Below are 22,891 nucleotides of genomic sequence, written 5' to 3'. Positions count from 1 at the left end.
TGCAGAACCTGCTCTGATATGATTTAGCCTTCTCTTCAGAGTTAGACATACATGTGAATATTATCTTCAGAAACTAAATACAGTTTTGTAATTGTTTCATACCTTTGCTCTTGGGATCTGCTTCAGTGAGTAAGTCTCTTTGGGAGGCTCACAGTGAACACACGTTCAAAAATCCCCCAATATTTTGCTTTACTTTCCAAAAACACAAGCCGGAGGTGTGTAACCTGTTTTTGTGAGCGTCTTTCCAGGATATTAAAGCGTACTGTATGGTAAATATTTCTAACTTCCATCTCATACCTGTTAATGCAATCCAGGGTGTTTTGGGTTTTTTTTTAATATCCATTTCAAGTTAAAGCAAGTGATCAGACACTATGTTTGACAGTTTATAAATTAAAATCAGTTCTTATGAAATTCTCTATTACTTAATGTACTTAAAATGACTTGAGAACAATATAATGGACTGAAGAGAAAAGTACATGACATATACAATGGAGAATATTTATTACATTTTTAGAATGTGAAGTTGAATTAAATTGAAACATTTTGTGATGACATCAAATATTGATTGAAATTCAGTTGAATTTGACTGAAAACTGGCTGTAGCCTTTCTGAACAGAATAGCAGGGTTCTCAGTGCCACCTCCCTGTCAGCCTCTGAATCACTGTCTGCATTTCAGGTGAGCCTGTGGTGGGTCTTCCTCTTAACATTAATGGGTCATTTTGTAGCCAAACATATTTTTAGTTGTCCCGCCAATAGCATGTCTGTTGGTACAGTCTGATTGGATCTGGCATAGTACAAGGCCAGTTGAATTGTCCTATAAAACTAATTGTCCCTGAAATACGTCCTTGTACATATAGTTGTTGTGTGTATCTTTCCATTAATTTTGAACATCAAAGGACATTGTCCTATTATCCTAATTGCACCATAAATTAAGACACTTGCTAATTGAGTGGAAAGCTCTTAGCAATAGAGAGAAGAGTAAGAATCAAACCTGGTTATTAAAGAACAGTATTAGGGCACACCTGTGTCTGAAAGGGTATCATCCTTATTATCAATAGACTCAAACAGGAAATTGTGAAGATAACGCTTCCAATGCTATGTATGAAATTCAGTTGACAATCTATAATAAATTCCTGAATGCCTAATGAGCATGGTGATTAAGTAAAAGTTTGCCATAATTTTTTCATTTCTAAGTTCCTAATTTTAATCTAATCATGAGGTCAGAAAGCTTCCAGACAATGACTCCATCTCAATACACTTCCCTCCTTTAAATGGATGCCCCAGAAACCCGGAAATAAGAAGATAAGAATTGATCATCACATTTACATGGTCACCATAGTAACAGGAATTGCTAAAGCTGATTCAGGACACTAACCTTATAGTTTCAGTTTTCACAAATGGAAAACATTTTTAAAGTCCTTACTAAAAGCACATAACTTATGTCAAAGTCATGCTCGTGTATATAAGTAAAATCAAAGAATTTTGGTGTCTTCTACACAAACATGATACCGGACTCCTGTATTCTGAATCACATTTCATGTTTTTAATCTCATTTTCTCCCACTGTTTCTTTTTTTTCTCACATTCACATAACCTTTATTATAGTATATTGAAATAATTGTTCTATTTTATTGTAATTGCTGCTAATCTCTCACCATGTCTAATTTATTTTTCCTTTCTTTTTTTATCTTGTATTTATTTATTTATTTATTTATTTTCTTTTAAACATAGCAGTGTGTACATGTCAATCCCAAACTCCAAATCTATCCCTCCCCCACTGGTAACCACAAGTTCATTCTCCAAGTCTGTGAGTCTGTTTCTGTTTTGTAAATCAGTTCATCTCCCACTGTTTCTGAAGATTATGTAAGAGTATATAAATGAAGTACTATTTATGGCTTTAAAGTGTATTGCAAATTTTTGCTGCCCATTTTTGGTGGTATTAATGTTATGTACCTAAGTGCTGCCTTAACTCAGGATGTTTATCCTGCCTTAACTCAGGATGCTTATGTGTGCTGTTTGGAATCACGCTGGCAATTTCCTGTCACTTAGAGCTCATGTACTGAGTTCTACCCAGTGACATAGACCATTAAGTTGCTCTTAGGGCCTCCTGTTTCTTCTATAAGAACCATGGGTTTCTGCACAAAATCAGTTCTCCTTGGAAGAAATACCGAGCAGGCAAGACACAAAGAAGTAGCACATGGACATTGAGACTTTTCTTCTTTCCTGGTTTTTTTTTTTTTTTTTTTACCTTTTTACTTTATATTGGAGCATAGTTGATTAACAATGTGTTGGTTTCAGGTGTACAGCAGAGTGATTCAGTTATACATATACGTGTATCTATTCTTTTTCAAATTCTTTTCCCATTTAGGTTGTTACATAATATTGAGCAGAGTTTGCTTTGCCATCCAGTAGGTTGAGACTTTTCTTCTTTCCTGTTTTTTTTTTTTACCTTCTTACTTTATACTGGAGCATAGTTGATTAACAGTGTGTTAGTTTCAGGTGTACAGCAAAGTGATTCAGTTCTCCATATACATGTATCTATTCTTTTTCAAATTCTTTTCCTATTTAGGTTGTTACCTAACATCCAGCAGAGTTTGCTGTGCTGTCCAGTAGGTTGAGAGTTTTCTTCTTTCCTGTTGTGTCTAGAACCAAACTTCGTGTCCTCTTATGACATCGGGAATTTCACCTACTTCTTTTTCCGCGAAAATGCCGTGGAGCACGACTGTGGGAAGACCGTGTTCTCCCGAGCTGCCCGGCTCTGCAAGAACGACATCGGGGGCCGGTTCCTGCTGGAGGACACCTGGACCACGTTCATGAAGGCCCGTCTCAACTGCTCCCGCCCTGGCGAGCTCCCTTTCTACTACAATGAGCTGCAGGGCACCTTCTTCCTGCCTGAGCTGGATCTGATCTACGGCATCTTTACCACCAACGTGTACGTAACTGGAAATCATTCCTTCCCTGCTTTTCTACTCCTTCTGAATGAGTCTGCTGTTCTCTGACCTTTGAGGTTTACAATTTGCTTTAAAAGTAATCTTTCTTCTTTTACTGGGCTAACAGCCGAAAGAAATTTTGAGTATGAATTAAATGTTACAAAAACTGATGCGATTTCTGAGACTGGTATTAGGAAAATGAAGCTAATCAGAAAGTTTTGATCTATCCTTATGTCATGGTAGCATCATGACAAATTATTCTCTGTAAATTTTTCCTTCCTGATTTACCAGTGTGCTCTGGGCACTTTTTGAAATGCTGGAATGTATTAGATGTCTTTTTTTCTCCTATACACAAGTCACGTCACGCGTACGTCACTGCGTAATGAAAGCAGTGTTGTCTGGAGAGTTTGATCTTTGAGATAATGTAACTCTTACCTGGACCCCTGCTCATGTAGGAAATGCACCTTGTCGTTTTCCCATAGCTGCATTGTAAACAGTTGTTCTAGATGATGGCTAACTTAGGCATTTCTAAAATGATGATTCTACTTTTTAAATATTTTTGTAAAAAATTACAGTATTTGATTTCTTGTGGGGAGGTACTTCTGTTTGGACTAGGCAAAGCATATGAAGTTTCCTGTCTTTCATTCCCCCTTTGTCTGGTGGAGTGTAGACTAACCCCACACTTAATGTCCATTCTTAGCTGATGTGTTGACTCCACAAGACCACAGCCCACCCCCAGGAATCACAGAGGCTCTGAGCTCCACTTTCCTCAGCGTCGGCTGTGGGAATGATGATTCTGCAGTGGGGGTCCTACTTGGCATCACCTTTGAAATCTCTTATCTGGTGACCTAATGGTTTGGACAAAAGCCAAATATCTGTATCCAAAGTAAAGAATATGAATCAGGATGGGTTAAAAGTGCTGATCCATGGGGTGGGATAACCAACCGTCTGGGTTTGTCCTGGACTGCACAGCTTTTAGCACCGAGGACTGCCCTGCATCCTGGGAAACCTCTCGGTCCTGGGCGACCCAGGACAGTCGGTCACCCTGTGATGTCTCCTCAGCTTCCCCAGTCTTGCTAACTTACTTCTTCATCTCTTCTGCAATCAGAAGCTTGCCCATGAATTGCATTTCTGAAGAATCCCTTTGTCTGCCTCTTACTTCCTTGTTACTCTCCCCTCCTGTTCTTCCTACAGCTGAGCTAAAGTGTTAACATTCGCTTGATAGTGACGTTTATACTCGTGAAGGGTCTTCTTTCTGACATGAAGTTAGGAAAATTAGACTAAAATGGACGGCTCCCTCCCCGTCCCCAATCCCACTACACCCATCTTTCCTGTAAATCTGGTTTTCAACCCCAGAGGTTATTTTCTCTCCTTGATAAGTTTCTTTTGAAAAAAATCAGTGTATAGTTTCTGAAGTTGATTTGCTTTCCGAAACCTTGCTTAAGAGGTAGTATAGGCTGCACAAGATGGATGTTCGCTTGCTCTGTTGACATCAATTTTACACACAATGGGAGCTTGGCTTACTGAGCTGTTCATTCCCCTGGCTCCAGGCAAAAACGAACAATTTAAAAAGTTATAAAAGTACTGTGTCTGGTCCATTCCAAGAGGGTGGATAGTCAATTTGGATGGTTGCAAAAATAAGTTTCAGACTATTCCAGATTAGTTGTTCAGTGTTGCAAATGCCCATCATGTTGGAAATCATCCTATATGGAGCATCTATACCAACAGAAATAGAATTGCTAGACCTCCCTTTCTCTCTCGAATACTTATTCTCACTAGGTCTTGGGAATAACTTTCTGATCTTTTCATCTCTAATCCCATAATACGTTCTGCCTGTGCTCCCTCGCCTGTCTCAGCCTTGCTCTTACCCTCTCGGGAGGTGACCGCATTCTTGGTGAGACTTGCTCCAAATTGAAAGAAAATGACAGTTCGAGGTACCGGTTATGTCCTGTCTCTGAATTGATAACTAAGACTGCCCTGGCTAAGCTTTCTGGTGCTTTTGCTCTTAGGGCTGGTTTGTCCCTGTATATTCATCAAGGCCCCTAGCACTGGGGAGTGGGGATAAAGTTCACTCTTCCCGCTCATTCTGTCCCTAGTGCTGTGGGGTTTTCTCAACCCCTAGGGCACGAGTTGGGCTGCAGGAAATGGTACACTCCTGCAACAGAATCTCTGAAGGTTTTGCCTGTTTTTTTCCTGGATATCTAAAAATGCTGGCTCTCAGATAATACAGTAGTAGGAGTCGGGGAGGGCGAAACTTTTGATTTCTCTTCCCTCCTTAGGAGATGAAGAGCTAGGAGGAACTTCTGTACTTTTCTACCAGCGGCTTCCAGCAGATTAAGGAAAGAAACTCTAAGTTCCCATATTGTTGGGCTCACCAAGGGCCGGGGGGCTACCTCCACTTTTACCTGCCTGGGCTCTAAACAAGTAAAGAAATAAAACAGAGCATTAGATGAAGGCCACGTTATCACCATGACTACTGATAGAGGCCAGCTTGCGATACGTGATTGAAGGTCTGTTAGCCAAATGGGCTTATGACTCCCAAGCCCAGCTTTAAGCAGACGCATGCACAAGGTCACAGTAGTCTAGACCTGGGCTGGCCTCCCCTGCGTGCAGGGACAGGCAGGAGAAGGTGAGTGAGCAGTTCTAGCAGGCAGGCCCATCCCAGGAAGCGCGGGGAAAGAGCTCCTGGGGATTCACCAGTGTCCTTGCTCCCCAGCCTTCTCAGATCACCGCAAGTTAAAGGGCAGAGGGAGAACAGGAAAGTGTGTGTGTGTGTGTGTGTGTGTGTGTGTGTGTTGTGCACATGGCATACAAGTGCTGTACCAATGGGCCTCAGCTCACTGGGGGGCAAAAAGAAGTGTCCACCAACACCTGTCAGGGGTGCTCAGGCTGGCAGCCACTGGGACATCCAGAGTGACACCAGGGACCCCGCCCAGCCCCCTTCAGAGTGAGTGAACGCAGTGAACTGAGAAATGGGATGCCAACAGGGAGACGATACGTTTCTTCCCTTCCTGGGAAGAAGCATAGCAATGGGGTCAAAGGCATGAGCCCCCGGGCCCCACGCGAAGCAGGTGTAAACCCTGCTTTCCTTCCCCTCAGTCTGTGACTTGCATTCAGTAACCTCCCTGTGCTTTTGTTCCTACATCTGTAAAGTCAGGCTGGTCTCAGGGTCTAGAGGTTCCCTGTGATAAATAAGATGCTCCCTTTCAGGCACTTAGCAGAGGGCTCAGGGAGGTATTATTAACACTCCGCCCTCGACTGTCACTGTGCCAGGGCCAAGGCATGGTCACCTGGTCCCCAGGTAGACCCCCTCCTGTGGGTCTGGCTGGCCATTATTGCTCCAGCAGAGCTGTCTTCGACTCCTCGCTGAAGTCCAGTCACATGTCCAAAGGCTAATTCTTCCTTACACAATTTGACTTATCTTCTTAAAAAAGCGTAAAATTAGCAATGTGAATAAGTTCATATTTATCGTTTATGAGTTTATTTGCCGGCAGTGAGGGGTACGCATCTTCCTGCCAGACTCTCTTCTCTGTGCTGGAGCTTCCAGAGGGAACACGCACCCCTGCTCTCAAGGCTCGAAGCTTCCATGGGGGTGTTTTTTATTACCGTCCACACAGAGGTGTCACAAAGAATTCAAAAATTTCCCTTTTTGGTACCAACCCACCTGGAGTTTCAGTCCAACTCCCCCATTTAGTGGCTGGGTGATTTGGGGCAGGTGTCACTGGGTCCCAGTTTCCTATCAATGAACTTCCCCTACCTTATGAAGCTTAAATGAGTTGGAGTTTGTAAAGCCTTTAGAAGGTGTCTACCACCTACCTCTTCAGTGTTTTTCAGATGAACCAAGTTTAAGGTAGATATTTCCATTTTGGAATTTCTTGACTTTTTCTTTGATTCAGCGGGGAAAAAATGGATAAGTAGACATGTTATTGGCTAAAAGCATTAACACGAAATTTTAAAACCATAGCTGAGCTCACAATGCAGATTTATTTAACAACAAAAAAATATTGCTGTTTCCACTTAGTAAAGGGCACGGGACTCTGAGACCCTCTCATTTATAGCCTTCAATTCTGCACAGCTTGAATTCTAAATTAAGGCTTCAAGATGTCCTGCATCGGTGCTGTGTCAAATGTTTCTCTCTGACCGTTTGAATTTAAAATTCTTTTTAAATTAAAAAAAATACATATATATGTTGATACATTATATATACATATATATATATATATATATATATATATATATATATATGAAGGGTCTCTGACAGGCACTTTTTGCAAAATGCTTTTAGTTGTTTTTTTTTTTAAAGGATAACATATAACCACAACTCTCTGGGGCTTTTTTAAAAAGCAGCAGCAGCAGCTTGCCCCACTGCCAGCTAAAGTAAGCAGATGAACAGGTGGGGAGAGCCCTGCTAGGCTGATGAGGAGTCCGTCCATGGGAGCAGAAAGTCTTTTCCCTTCAGGAGTTCAGAAAGCATAGCATACAGCTCCTCAAAAGCCTTTGTCACTCCCCTTGTGGCTGGGTGAATTCATCTGTTCTGGCAGGATTACGAGTGTCATAACTGCTAAATACCCTTGTTCCTAGAGTGAAGTGTTTGTTCCCCTATAAAAAAAAAACCCAGGGGGACACCGTTCACTGCTTCAGCTTCATCCTTGGGGTGTTTAGGAGACTGATGGTGATTCTTCCCCGAGAAGGCGCTTCCTTGGCACCCAGGGCCCGTGGGAGGACAGCGGTCTCCGCGGGGCTTTCTGACCTGCCTTCTCCTTTCTCCTCCTCGGCTCCCAGGAACAGCATCGCCGCCTCCGCCGTGTGCGTCTTCAACCTCAGCGCCATCTCGCAGGCCTTTAACGGGCCCTTCAAGTACCAGGAGAGCTCTCGGTCCGCCTGGCTGCCGTATCCCAACCCTAACCCCAACTTCCAGGTAATTCTGGGGACAGAGGGGCACTCTTCCCATCATCCCCCCACATAACATGCAGAGTCCTTGTGTAGACAGACTGGCTGGGGCTATTTAACCCCCCAGCGCATGCACAGTGCGGCTGTGAGCCGCTGCCACCCAGCCCCTGGGGACAGCCCCACACTCGGCTTGTCTCATGTAAATAGACCGAGGCCTTTTGTCTACTGAGGCGCCCTACCGAAAAAGGGCCTTTTGTCAGCTGTGACGCCTGAGCCTGGACTGAAAAAGGCCAGCATAATGCAGCAGGTTGGGAGTCCGAGCTTCAATTAGTACTAATGATGGTGGACTCTGTGTCCCCAGAAGCTCTGACTCCTAATGAATGACGCTGTAATGAATGGGGTCCAGGACACAGAGCAGTGGAGATGCACAAACAGAATTTGAGCTCTAATTGGGAATGTGGTGAGAATTCCCGTTGGGGTGAATGGGATGTGATGGGGCAGCTGTGAGGGAATAAAGAGCAGGTGGAAGCCATTCATGTACAAATCACAAAATTGCCACATGTTCAAGCTGTAAGGGGCCCTGTACATCATCTCCTCCCATGTTCAGAAGAAGCTGAAACCCAAAGAGATGAAGCCATCTACTCATGTTTGGTCGGTCAGCAAGTGTATTAGTCAGCTCAGGCTGCCGTAACAAAATACCACAGATGGGAAATTTATTTTCTTGCAGTTCTGGAGGCTAGAAGTCCGTGATCAAGGTTCTGACCAATTCACTCTCTGGCGAGAGCTCCCTTCCTAGCTTGCAGATGGCTACCTTCTCACTGTGTCCTCATGTGGCTTTTTTTCCTCAGTGAACATGGAGTGACACTAATCCTATGAGATCAGGGGCCCACCCTTATGACCTCATTGGACCTCAGTCACTTCCTTAGAGACTCCAACCCCAAATACAGCCACCCTGAGGGTTAGGGTTTCAACATATGAATTCTGGGGAGACACAGACGTTCATGCATAACAGCAGGCTTCCCTTGAGGGCCTTTCTTCTGATAAGAACTTTCACCCTGAGGGTTAGGGTTTCAACATATGAATTTTGGGGAGACACAGACATTCATGCATAACAGCAGGCTTCCCTTGAGGGCCTTTCTTCTGAGAAGAACTTTCACCCTGAGGGTTAGGGTTTCAACGTATGAATTTTGGGGAGACACAGACATTCATGCATAACAGCAGGCTTCCCTTGAGGGCCTTTCTTCAGAGAAGAACTTTCATAACATTGTCATCATCGTCATCATGGGTGTAATTTTTAGAACCACCAAGTTCCAGACACTGGGCTCAGTGCTTCCCATGTATCTTGTCGCATTCTGGCAACTGTGCTATGATCGGTAACAGCTTCTCCCACAGACAGAGACGGGCGTCCATTGAACCTCAGAGCATGTAATTAGGCCGAGGACACTGGCTGATTAGTGGCCGAGCTGGGCTCCCAACCCCAGTCCTCAGATACAAAGCCTCAACCTCCTCCGACGAGAGAAACTTTAGTTTTCGTAACTAATCAGTGCTAGAACTGGGTCCTGTATCCAGGCCTCCAAATTCTGATGGGTTTGTCATCCCAACACATGAAACCTCGCTGGCTTTTGAGAAAACTGCTAGTAGGGAAAAGTTCAGTTACTTTACACTTTACTTGGACTTTGGCAGGCACCATTCAATTCTAATTGTTTTGAGGTTTTTTTTCCTAAAGATCGCAGGGCTGGCAATTGGGATGGGTTTACACGTCCACTTTACCACATACTGCTTTACTTGGGAAAATTATTTAGCATCTCCCATCCTAATTTTCATCAATAAAATAAAGAAGGAGGACTATTTTAGGATTATTTATTTTTAGGTGTTTTGTCTTATTTTCTCTTCTCAGCAGCTCTATGAAGTGGGCATCATTAGCACCACTTACAAGTCAGGAAACTGAGTGATCAGATTTATATTTTTTATCCAAGCCTCGCTACTAACCAAGTTCAGTACTAGACAAAGAAATTCAGGCAAGCTGACAGTTTAGTGGGAACCAGACATGAAGTAGTCACTTTTCCTGATATATACGGTTTATGTAATTATTAACTGAACACTGACTCTCTTTGCCCCATTGTTGAGTCTCTGCATCTTAACCCCACTTGTGTCCCCTGGATCTTGGGGTAATATAACTGTTTCAAAAGGCCCTTTGTAAAAACCATGAAGGTGAAATATATCATTCCCTTTAAGAAAGTCCACTGTAAAATCCTGAAGTTTAAAAAAAAAAAAATTAACAAAGATGCTCACCATACTTATAGGGTTCTTTTAATGTCTTGACGTTTCAATTGCAAATGTCTTCACGGTGAACAGTGACTTAACAAACTTTGTGATGCCTAACCGACTCCAGGCAGTGGATAACTTTTAGCCCCTTTGTCTGGATATATTTGTAGCACACAGCAAATCCCCTCATTTCCTGAGTCCACGGGCATCTGGTTTTATAATGCCAGGGCTTACTCATGTTTATGAGATGGGAGTCGGGCCATGCAGTGTGATGAATGAAACCTGCACAATGTGGCCTGCCTGTCAGGCAGGGAGCTTGCTTAGCTGAGTGTGTCTTCTTTGGGTAGAATTTAAGATTTGCACAGACTTAAAAGCGTTTGCGCAGCAAAGGAAAACATAAACAAGACGAAAAGACAACCCTCAGAATGGGAGAAAATATTTGCAAATGAAGCAATGGACAAAGGATTAATCTCCAAAATTTACAAGCAGCTCATGCAGCTCAATATCAAAAAAACAAACAACCCAATCCAAAAATGGACAGAAGACCTAAATAAACATTTCTCCAAAGAAGATATACAGATTGCCAACAAACACATGAAAGGATGCTCAAAATCACTAATCATTAGAGAAATGCAAATCAAAACTACAATGAGGTATCGCCTCACACCAGTCAGAATGGCCATCATCAAAAAATCTACAAACAATAAATGCTGGAGAGGGTGTGGAGAAAAGGGAACCCTCTTGCACTGTTGGTGGGAATGTAAATAGATACAGCCACTATGGAGAACAGTATGGAGGTTCCTTAAAAGACTAAAAATAGAACTACCATACGACCCAGCAATCCCAGTACTGGGCATATACACTGAGAAAACCATAATTCAAAAAGAGTCATGTACCACAATGTTCATTGCAGCACTATATGCAATAGCCAGGACATGGAAGCAACCTAAGTGTCCATCGACAGATGAATGGATAAAGATGTGGCACGTATATACAATGGAATATTACTCAGCCATAAAATGAAACGAAATTGAGTTATTTGTAGTGAGGTGGATGGACCTAGAGTCTGTCATACAGAGTGAAGTAAGTCAGAAAGAGAAAAACAAATACTGTATGCTAACACATATATATGGAATCTTAAAAAAAAAAAAAAAAGGTTCTGAAGAACCTAGGGGCAGGACAGGAATAAAGACGCAGACGTAGAGAATGGACTTGAGGACACGGGGAGGGGGAAGGGTAAGCTGGGATGAAGTGAGAGAGTGGCGGACATATATACACTACCAAATGTAAAATAGATAGCTAGTGGGAAGCAGCTGCATAGCACAGGGAGATCAGCTCGGTGCTTTGTGACCACCTAGAGGGGTGGGATAGGGAGGGTGGGAGGGAGACGCAAGAGGGAGGAGATATGGGGATGTATGTATATGTATAGCTGATTCACTTTGCTGTGAAGCAGAAACTAACACACCATTGTAAAGCAATTATACTCCAATAAAGATGTTAAAAAAAAAAAAACAATGTTGTGTTGATTTCTGCTGTACAGCAGGGTGGTTCAGTTATACATATATATATACATTCTTTTTTTTTTTTAGATTCTTTTCCATTCTGGTTTATCATAGGCTATTGAATATAGTTCCCTGTGCTATACAGTAGGACCTTGTTGTTTATCCATGTATTTACTTTTAATATGCTATATTTCTAACATTACTGATTTATTACATATGTTGCAAAATCATATAAAAATAAAAGTCATGAAAGATAAGATAAAAGTAAGGGTTCAGCCATCTTTCTGTACCCTAACAGATTGTCAGGAAATGATATATTTGAAATACGGAAGTATAATTATCAGCATCAGACAAACATTATTCAGTAACAAGCTCTTGATTTCTAGTTAGAAAGGTCAATCTGTCATCCCAATCCAATCAGAGAAAAAATAAAATATTGAGGTTCTGGATTATGGTTATTGGGATAAAAGATTTTTTTATATTTTAAAATATTCATTATAGGAGTTAAGAGGTACATATTTAAAAAATTTGAAGTTGGAAGTTAATTTATACACCTAAATTTTATATTTGGATTTTTTTTTTTTGGTTTTCCTCTGAGGAATTAATTTTTCAGATATCTTCTACTCTTGATACCAGTATGTTTGTTTTTTAAAGTAATTTTTTGATCTTTTCCTAGAAATCTTTCCCTATTCCTAGCTCATGAAGATATTCTCCTATTATTTCCCTAGAATCTTTATTGTTTTAACTGTTACTTTTAGATTTACAATCCAACTGAAAATAATTTTTGAGTATAGTGTGAGCTGAGAGTCGAGATTTTTTTTTTTTTTTCTTGGTGGATATCCAATTGGCCCAGAACCAGTTTTGTAGGGCAGTGGAAATGCCTCTCCCTGCCACTATCTGGTACCACTTTTTTCACTAATCATGTGTCCATATATGTAAGCATCTGTTTCTGGACTCTGTTCTACTTCATTGATTTATGTGTCTACCCTTATGCCAATACCATACTGCCTCGAATAATAAAGTGTTATAATAAGTCTTGGTAAAAAAAAAAGATTTGCATGGAACTGAAGTTATAGATTATGGTGATTCTTTGTATAATTCCTGGTGCAAGTAGGTACCAAATGTTTTCTTTCGGTTTACCATACTTGATAACCGTGCTAACTTAAGGCAACCTTACTGACTTCCATGAGACCATCTAGGCAGGCATAGGGTGGGACTATGTTTTGAATTAAGGATCCCTCCACTAGTTGTGTATAAAGGACCTTATGTTTGCAATAACCAACAGTTAGAAGTGGTTAGATTTTTTTTATTATTGTTTGCCTACTGACATTTGGAATTTTATGCAGTACTTATGTACTAGAAGTAGCTAATTAATTAGGAGAGCAGAAACATGATTCAGGTTCAGGAGGAAGAATGGGTTAGGAGGAACAATGCATAATTTTTCAAGATTTGAAATCTGTTTCAAATTTGATACAGAAATCTCAATTGAAAACAATAACAAAACAAAACAAAGTATTATTTTTATCACTTGCAATCTAGAAACCACCGTAGGTGGTGCTCTGAAAGACTGCCCTGTTAGAGGCTGCAGTCTCCAAAGTCACCCAGGCTCTGAGCCCTCACTAGGAAAAGCACCAGTCACTTCCAGAAAACATTATTCAGATCCAGTGGCACACCTGCAGTGGGACAGACTCTGGTGGTTTTGATCGCCACCAACCAAAAGTGGTGGAGCCGGGCTTCCCTGGTGGCACAGTGGTTGAGAATCTGCCTGCCAATGCAGGGGACACGGGTTCGAGCCCTGGTCTGGGAAGATCCCACATGCCGCGGAGCAACTGGGCCCGTGAGCCACAACTACTGAGCCTGCGCGTCTGAAGCCTGTGCTCCGCAACAAGAGAGGCCGCGATGGTGAGAGGCCCGCGCACCGCGATGGAGAGTGGCCCCCGCTCACCGCAACTAGAGAAAGCCCTCGCACAGAAACGAAGACCCAACACAGCCATAAATAAATAAATAAATAAATTTATTTTAAAAAAGTGATGGAGCCAAAATGGAAAACAGACCCTCAAAAGTGGTCAGGCAGACGAGGAGGCCACTGCTGGAGGACCAGATGAAGGAATTTGGCCAAGCCGTCACCCTTTGGTACAGGATACATGTTTGCAGCAAGACGGGAGGAAAGGTACCATCAAAATCAGGCCCTCTCAGCATGAGGCTAGGTGATCGTGGACTTGCCCACCAAGGGTTGGCAAGCTAGGACGAGGATGGATCTGTCATCCTTGAAGAAAATAAACAAGAATGCAAGTATTATTGTATTAAGAATTTGTACAAGTATTGATCTTATTACTTTCAGAGGTGTTAGCAAGACAACCATTATGGATGGTAAGCCACAGGAGGGCGATGGCTGTGTTTTTACTATTTTTATTGTTTTCCTCTTGCACAGAGTAGCCGGGGTGTCACACAGACACTGCAGGAGCCCGCTGTATAAGGCACAGTGGGAAAATTTGCAGCCCATTAGAGAGCTAAGTGGGTTCCTTATGATCCAATAAATATATGCTATAAATTTAAATAGCTTTCAAAATGTTTGAAGAAGAATCCTTGGGTGAGATATTCGTTATAGACTGGCAAAAGAAACCAGGACATTGTAGAGTATAGAGTATAGTTTAAAACCAGTTCTTGGCTAAAGATTTTGTCAGTCGGTTCCAACCTGTGGGGTTTTTTCCCACACCACCAAGCAATTCTCCAACACCAGCTGGGTGTCCAACAAGTCAACTCAATTCCGACACTGTTCACCCAGAGGTAGCATCAGATCTGACAGGTGGAGGGCTCAGTCCTGCAAGACCCTCCCCTTGAACCCCACTTCAGACGCCATTCTGAAGTCCAGGTAGTTACCCATGCTTCTGACCTGTGGGCTACAGGTGGGACATTCCAAGGTTCGTTAGGTTCGTTAATTGGCTAGAGAGCCTCACAGAACTCAAGCATTTTACTTACTAGATCACTGGTTTATTATAAAGGACACAACTCAGGAAGAGCCAGGTGGAAGAGATTCACAGGGCAAGTAGGGCAAGGCATGGGGAAAGGGCGTGGAGCTCTTTCTGAGGTGGGTACACTCCCTGAACCTCCACTTGTTCACCAACCCAGAAGCTCTGAGAGCTCCATCCTTTGGGGTTTTTATGGAGGCTTCCCTATAGGCGTGATTGATTAAATCATTTGGTCATCGGTGATGGATTCAACCTCCAGCACGTTTCTCCTTCCCGGAGGTCAGGGTGGTGGGACTGAAAGTTCCAACCCTCTAATCACATGGTTGGGTCCCCTGAGGACTAGCCCCCATCATTAGGTGAAGTCCAAAAGTCACCTCATTAACATAACAGAAGACACCTGTATTGCTCTCATCACTTAGGAAATTTCAAGGGTTTTAGGAGCTCTGTGACAGAACAGGGACAAAGACCAAATATATATTTCTTATTGTAAATCACAATATCACAGTGACAATTCAGGTTGCTGATTTAAGTCAGATAAAGCGTCGTGAAAATGACAAGGAGCTGTCGGGGTTCCTGCTCTGAAGCCCCAGCCCACCCAGGCCTCTGCGTCACTTAGGTCCCCAGATTCTTCAAGAGCAGCCAGAGGTCCTCAGTTTTATATTATGTCTCCTGATTTTTCTGATGCCAATTTTTTACACGGTGCATAGAAAACAAAACCTGCATGCAAAACTTCACCCAGCAGGCAGATTGCTCATCGCTACCTGTGACTTAAGTATTGCTGCTGATTTCAGGAATAGAAAACCCCCAAACACTGTCACTCTCAGAACTAGAACTCACCTGGATAGACTTCAGAGCATTTAGTAACACATTTGTCAACAGGCAATGTCTCTGTCCTCCAAGTGTTACTGTTAAATACGTTAATTATGTAAAATCTCCTGGCACGACCCCCTGCCCCAATACAACTGCTATGTATTCACCCACTGATTCCTTCCTCCCTTTATTTATTCATTCATTCCCTCTGGCCCCTGCAGCTCAATGGCCCATAGAATTGCTGCCCTGCTACTAGACGGACGCATTGACCATTTACCATTGTTTGAATGGCTTCTCTGTGCCAGGCACACGGCCTTGTTCCTTGGCCCTTACAGGCACTTTCAATTAATTTACAAATGCTCTCCACTGATAGTCTCAGTTGGCCTCACAGCAGCCCTGTGAAGGGAGCAGAGGAAATGTTTTTCTAGCCACCTTATAGGTAAAGAGGCAGAGGCTGAGAGGCAGGGCCTCACCTGAGACCACAGAGCTGTGCCCTTCACCTTCACCTGACCATCCCACCACCTGGTACCTGGGGCCCCCTGCAAGGGTGTGACATTAAACTAAGCATTGGACCAGTCTTGGAATCCATTTTGCTCCAAGATACTTTAATTCTAAATCAGCCTATCATTTTATGGCATGTAGGATATTTTATCAAGTGCTACAAAAATACCGTCTATTCTTAAAAAGCCATTTCCATCTTATACTTTTGCACCTCTAACCTATTATAAAACCAAGTATTAGAAATGACATGTTATAAAGGTAGTTTCAGATGGTATGAACAGGGAAATTCATTTCCATCAAACCTACTTCTATGAAGTTCTGTCGAGGATCAGCCTTTATGGGTACCACAATTTAAAGTTCATGAAAGAAATGAGAAAGCTTGGTGATAATTTTCTGATTCTATGTTCTGCCCCAGGAAAGCTTTGCTTGCTCTCCTACCCCTCTTTCAACCTCATCCTTGCCCAGGACCATCCTACATAACACCTGCCAGCCTTTTCGCAGCACAGCTCTGAGTTTAATGCTCAGCAATTTCCAGGCCTAATTTTTTTTTTTTCCCTGTGTATCACAGATTCCTCTTCCTGGTATTTCTTCTACCTGAGGATCTGCTTCCTTCCTTCCTATTTCCTTCTGATTTTTTCCTTTACACTCTTCTCTCTGCCCGTCTCCCTTCCTTCCTCACTTCCTATATCTTACTCCCCTCTCTTCTTGAAAATTCATCACTGTTGGGGAGAAAGAAAGTTTCCTCTGCCCTTCTAGATTCTTCTGACCAGTCTAAGAATTAAATTGACATGAGACAGATTAACAGGAGAAAATCCAACAAAAGTTTAATAACACGTATACATGGGAGGGACCCAGGAAAACTGAGTAACTCACCCAAGTGGCCGAAACCCTCATCTTAAATACCATCTTTAGCTAAAGATGAAGGAGCATGTTGAGGGTAGTGGTTTGAGACTTCAAAGGGGAGGAGAGCAATTGACCTGGAGATAGAAAAGCAAATGCTTGGTAAATAAGTGTTTGCTGGGCCGACAGAGACAATGGGACCCAGAGGGGGCTCTGATCTCTAGGCCCTGCTGAGTTTCTCCCACCACACTTAGCCCATATTCTTTGCTGATATCTCTGGAGATAGCTCTGTTCCTGGAACAGGCCCTCCATCTAAATTTTTTAGGCATTTAGGGGGAAGGTCAAAGTTTCTTCCTGAGTCTATTGGGCCTTCGTTGTCTTCAGCCAGAGAGACATTTTGGGGTGGAAAGTTTTGCTCCCCTGCCCCATGTTTTTTCTCGGATGCTCGACTCTGTGAATTTTTTGCTTCTTCTAGCTCAGAATATGAGCACAAAGCAATAAGGCCAGCACAGTGTCTTGTAGCCCATGTAAAAGACAGTAGAACAATATCACATAGTTTACAGATTAAAATGACCTAATTCTATCTCCGTGGAATCCATATCTTTCTTATAAACCCGCCATTCCAAGGAAAACCAGCAAATCAACATGATGCATTTGATTGCTGTGTTTTCCATCTGGGAACCTGATTTATCTGACAGACTGAATAGTGTGCACTTAGTTAGACAGCTCCCAAGGGACTCCACAGGCGATGAGGAGATTTTCTGTATATGCTGTTAGAACTGAAGTTAGCAACGACTTCTACTCCATTTTTTTCAAGCTTCTGATCATTCATTTATTTCTCTTTAACTTTTTATTTTATATTGGAGTGTAGTTGGCTAACAATGTTGTGATAGTTTCAGGTGTACAGCAGTGATTCAGTTAAACATATACATGTATCTATTCTTTTTCAAATTCTTTTCCCATTTAGGTTTTTATACAACATTGAGCAGGGTTCCCTGTGCTATCCAGTAGGTCCTTGTTAGTTATCTGTCTTAAATATAGCAGTGTGTACACGTCAGTCACAAACTTCCTGACTATCCCTCCCCCCACCCATCCCCCCCAGTAACCATAAGTTGGTTCTCTAAGTCTGTGAGTCTGCTTCTGTTTTGTAGATAAGTTCATTTGTTCTCATCGTTCATTTATGATGGGAGTGGAGAGACTCCCCAAATATAACAAGCTCAAACCTAAAATGGGAGGAACACCAAGGATGGAGACTTTGGCGGAAATGGAGAAGGGAACACATTGGCCCACTCAGGTGTTCAGATTCCCAGTCGCCCTTCAGCTGGGGTGGCTGGTTCCAGTAACGGCATGTCTTCTTCTGCAGTGCGGCACCGTGGACCAGGGCCTGTATGTGAACCTGACGGAAAGGAACCTGCAGGACGCTCAGAAGTTCATCCTGATGCATGAGGTGGTGCAACCAGTGACTGCAGTGCCCTCTTTCATGGAGGACAACAGCCGCTTTTCCCACGTGGCCGTCGACCTGGTGCAGGGCAGGGACACACTCATCCACATCATTTATTTGGCCACAGGTAGGAGCTCGCCCTCCTCTGAGGAGCTTTCTATCATCTCCTGATTTTGTGCTTTAAATTCTAAACATGAGATCTCAATGTCAAGCTTTGGGCCTGTCTTCTTTCCTCCAAGCAGCAAAGCCCAGGATGCTTCCTTATCTTCGTCATCCTCCGAAAATAATCTCATCATCTTTTTTCACTGTGTTAGTTATAATTTTTATTGGAAAAGCAATGCCTGATTTCTTTCTTTCAATTTCATTGAAGTATAGTTGATTTACAATGTTGTGTTAATTTCTGCTGTGCAGCAAAGTGATTCAGTTATATATGTGTGTGTGTATTCTTCTTTGTGTTCTTTTCCATTATGGTTTATCACAGGATATTGAATATAGTTCCTGGTGCTGTACAGTAAGACCTTGTCGTTTATCCATAATATGTATACTAGTTTGCATCTGCTAATCCCAAACTCCTAATCCTTCCCTCCTTCACCCCCCCGCTCCCCCTTGGCAACCACAAGTCTGTTCTCTATGTCTGTGAGTTGGTTGCTGTTTCATAGATATGTTCATCTGTGTTGTGTTTTAGATTGCACATATAAGTAATATATGGTATTTGTCTTTCTCTTTCTGACTTACTCTGCTTAGTATGATAATCTCTAGGTCCATCCATGTTGCTGCAAATGGCATTATTGCACTCTTTTTTATGGTTGGGTAATATTCCATTGTATATATATATATAATCATATCTTTATCCATTCATCTGTTGATGGACAGGATGTTTCCATGTCTTGGCTATTGTAAATACTGATTTCTTAACTAGTATTTCTCAACTACTCATAAATTACATCTTTTCTTGGCAAGACCATTTTAATTCAGATAATTTAAGACAGTGAAATTTGTTAGAGGACATTGTCTGGTGAAATATTATCCTGAGATTGTCATATGATTTCCAATTGGTTTACAAACAGTGCTCACAGCAATATATTCCTGTTGTAGGATTGTAGGTAGAAGCATTCTGAAGAATATGTTTGGGGGCATAAATAAGAAAATATTTTACAGAAAACACAGGCAACAATGCTTATCAAATTATCAGTGACAACTAGACCTCTTCAGTTTCCACAGTAACTCACCTGTTGAAGGCAGGTTCCATCTCTGTTCATTACGTGAACAGCGCCGGGTGCCCGAGGCCGGCCTCGTGGCTGGGTCTTAGTTTTACAAACTTGCCCAGCTCTTTCTTGCTTCAGGTCCTCCCATATAGAAAATCCCGCTTTGTGAAGTCCACCCCATCCCTACATCCTCTGTCCAGTGTTTTGTAGAGTTGGCACTTTTTCATAGAACACAGTTTCCACTGTTGTTGTTAATAATATCTTATATCCATCAGTTGGTTAATTTTATTTACAAAGTTGCTAAGATTTACTGAGCTTTTACTATTTCGCGGTTCCTCTGAGTGCTGATGAGTGAGATGGTGAGCAGACCGGCAGCATCTTGCTCTATATTCCTGCGGGGACAGCACATAACAAACCAACCACTAAGGAAATCGTGAGAAGTGATGCCAAGCTTATGCAGTGGGTGTGACTAAAGTGATGTGGTAGGGGAGCCAGGAAGGCTCCTGTGCTTGGCCAATGAGGTTAAGCTCAGAGCTGACCAAGGAGGAAGAGCTGGCTTTGCACAAGGAGGGACACAGCCAAAGAGCCAGATGCAGCAGTGGTCAGCTGTGGCTGGTGCTGCTGTGTGGTCAGCTCAGCTAAGGACAGAGATGTGACCATTGCAACACCAAAGGAGGCCACTGGTGCCTCTAAAGGTCAGTCTGAGGGAGGAGTGGGGGACAGGGAGGGAGCATGGAGGAGGTTAGGGGGAAACAGCTACCATGAGCAAGGCTTCCGGAAGCTATTCAGTGAAGGCCTGTAGAAGATTGCTGTGGTAGCCTGAGGGGATGGGACCTCAAGTCTGTTTTAAGAGCAGATAAGGAATTACCATCACAGTGTCTATCTTACTCACCAGAGTCCAAGAAGGAACCATGACCCTTTTTCTGCTATTTTCATCTTCATTCCCCCATAGGGTGTGGTAGCTTGAGGAACGAATGAAATGGACCTTTCCAAAATTTTCCTATTTTATTTTTTCCCATAAATGTTCTGGTTGATGCCACAGAGAATAGAGTCCTCTTGAAAATCTAGGAGGCTGTTGAGTTCCTCATCAGGACTTAGAGGAGGGATGGTGAAGGGAGATGGGCTGGTCCTGAGCAGGCCTGGGTAGGTCAGCACAGAGCAGCCTATGGCCTCAACTTGAGAAACCTGACCTAGTCCACAACCAAGGCCATGGGAAGGTCATGTTTGTTTCCATTGTGCTTATTGGTTTGTAGATGGCCATCTTCTTGCTGTGTCCTCACTTGGTGGAGAGAGAGATCATCTCTCTCCTGTCTCTTCTCATAAGGGCACTAATCCCATCATGGGGCTCCACCCTCATGAACTAATTACCTCCTAAAGGCCCCACCTCCAAATACCATTGCTTTGAAGATTAGGGCTTCAGTGTGAATTTTAGGATGACACTCACATTCAGTCCATAGCAATGAGCAACTTGTTCTATCAACTTAAAACATGGCCGCTGGGATAAAATATTTGAGGATTTTTATCACAAACAACATGTTTGAACAGAATCTAAATCAAATTCCAACAGAACAACATAGATAAATTACCAATCTGAGATTAAATTATAGTCAACATCTGTGGCTTTTTAAACAGTACAGCCTTCTAGAAACTTGCTTGCTCAAGCCTGTTTTGAATGATCTCATGATTGGGCTGCTGCTCTTCCCCTCCCCCGCTGGTTCCCATCCCCTCCCACGCTAAAGCTAGGGGATTAGCTCAGCCTGAAGTAGCCATGGTTACCCCAGGCTGTCTGATCCTGGCTCCAGGTTTGCAGTTCTCATTCTGATAATGATAGACCGCAAGCCACTCAGCAAATATGTCCTACAGAGATTCACTTTTTTGTTCTGCAGACCTGATTTGTTGCTTTTGTTTTAATCTACTGCCTGTTTGTAAATTCAGTCATGGCATAGCAAGATGTACTAACAGCAATCACAGGATGGGATTATGGGGAACGATGCCATACATAGAACTCTTCTGCAGTTTCCATGACTGACTAGTCAGGTTGTTTGTTAAACTCAAGGGGAAGGGGTTTTGCAGTGGGTGAAGGCCCCTTCCAGCAGGGAAATAACCATGGATACATGGGGTCCCAAAGAGAGCCCTGCTCCCAACCACATGAAGGGACTCAGGGCAGACATGCAGAGTTCTCCTAGCATCTGGATACATAGATGGTATTTAAGTTTGTTTAGACTAGCTTGATGATTCTAACTTTAAGACCTCTTAAAGTACAAATTTCATGTCTCAACCAAGTTCTGGATCTTTCTGTTTATCTCTTATAGCACTGATGAATACATTTTGAAGGTGATCTCTTCTTTTACAAGTTTTAATTCAGAATAAAATTTAGCTTTCAAGGATATCATTTTTAATGATCCAGCAGATAGCTTTCTTCTTTATTTCCAAGACATTGAAATGTAAAAATGGAATATTAGAAAGAATATCCAAAAACGCCAGTCTGTTTTAACTAAACCTGCTAAGAGCTGAACAACTCCTAACAAGTAGGGATGACAAAGATTACAGAATTTGACCTTTAAAATTCAGAAGGCTGATATTTATGTGGCCTTTTATTTATACCTTGCCCAAGTAGTTTACATCAAGTCAAACCTTGGATACCTTTGAGAATAAACTGAGTCCACATGCTGTACCTTATTCAGGAATTAACAAGTACTCAGCCGACAGAGCATGAGAGTAATATTCACAAGCAATGAATGTGAAGATGGAATACTTCCTAACTTGCTAATAAAATCAGTTTGATATCTTGGGTTTGGGAATCAGGTTTTGTAATAACTTATTTTCTCTCACCTAGAGTTTACTTGAATAAGCACAAATTGGAGAACACCTATCCATGGCCATTTGAAAGCTGGTTAATTTTATTTGTCAGTATTATCTAAAAACTGAAGTGAAGAAAGCTCTGTTCATTGTGTAGTTCACTTTGCTTCTTGCAGCTTGAATGGCATTTCCCTGCTGGCCACCAGGGAAGGCTGTTTGACTCAGGGCCTGTTTGACTCAAGGACCACCCCCCTGAGTCAAACAGCCTTTCCCGGACCCCTTCTGGGTCTGTTTTCATGCTACTCCCATCTCTCTCCTGTTGGAAATCCGGCCGCGGTTAGGCACATTATCTGGGCCATGACTGTGCTGATACTTTGTCAGTTATTCCTTTGAAGGTCTTCTCAGAGCAGGACGCAAAATGGCAATGGTAACTCCTTTAGGATATTTATGACTGGAGATCTATAAGTGGCTGTGTCTTATATCCAAACAGCTGCTCAGTTCCTCTCTACAAAGATAAAATTAGCATCATGTTGACCATCCGCGTATTCTGGGAATCTTGATTTGCGGAACCCTGTCTCTTCTGGCACTTCTCCCTCTGCGATATTCCTTTGCCAGCTCCATGTGTTCTCTCTGCCCCTCACCTATGGCTGTTGCTCTGCCCTTAGCTATGGTTGTTCTAATTCTATGGTATCTCCCTGGAAATACCATTGTGTTTCAGAGTTTCTACTGTCCTCTCTAGG

At 42.5% G+C, this 22,891-nt stretch overlaps 1 protein-coding gene across 4 annotated transcripts in view; it reads left to right on the top strand.

Moving 5' to 3' along the window:
* SEMA5A (semaphorin 5A) overlaps window positions 1–22,891 on the top strand; it is a 527,169-nt gene that overhangs the window by 351,624 nt on the left and 152,654 nt on the right. For all 4 annotated transcript variants that reach the window (XM_007191632.2, XM_057540979.1, XM_057540980.1 and 1 more), the window contains exons 9-11: window positions 2,646–2,931; window positions 7,712–7,847; window positions 18,070–18,274. In XM_007191632.2, coding sequence (XP_007191694.2) covers window positions 2,646–2,931; window positions 7,712–7,847; window positions 18,070–18,274 — 627 coding nt within the window. The remainder of the gene's footprint in view (window positions 1–2,645; window positions 2,932–7,711; window positions 7,848–18,069; window positions 18,275–22,891) is intronic.

Source organism: Balaenoptera acutorostrata, chromosome 2 (genome assembly GCF_949987535.1).
Source record: "Balaenoptera acutorostrata chromosome 2, mBalAcu1.1, whole genome shotgun sequence".
Lineage (NCBI taxonomy): Eukaryota > Metazoa > Chordata > Mammalia > Artiodactyla > Balaenopteridae > Balaenoptera > Balaenoptera acutorostrata.
Note: the sequence above shows the minus strand (reverse complement) of the source record. Positions and strands in the feature narration are given on the sequence as shown.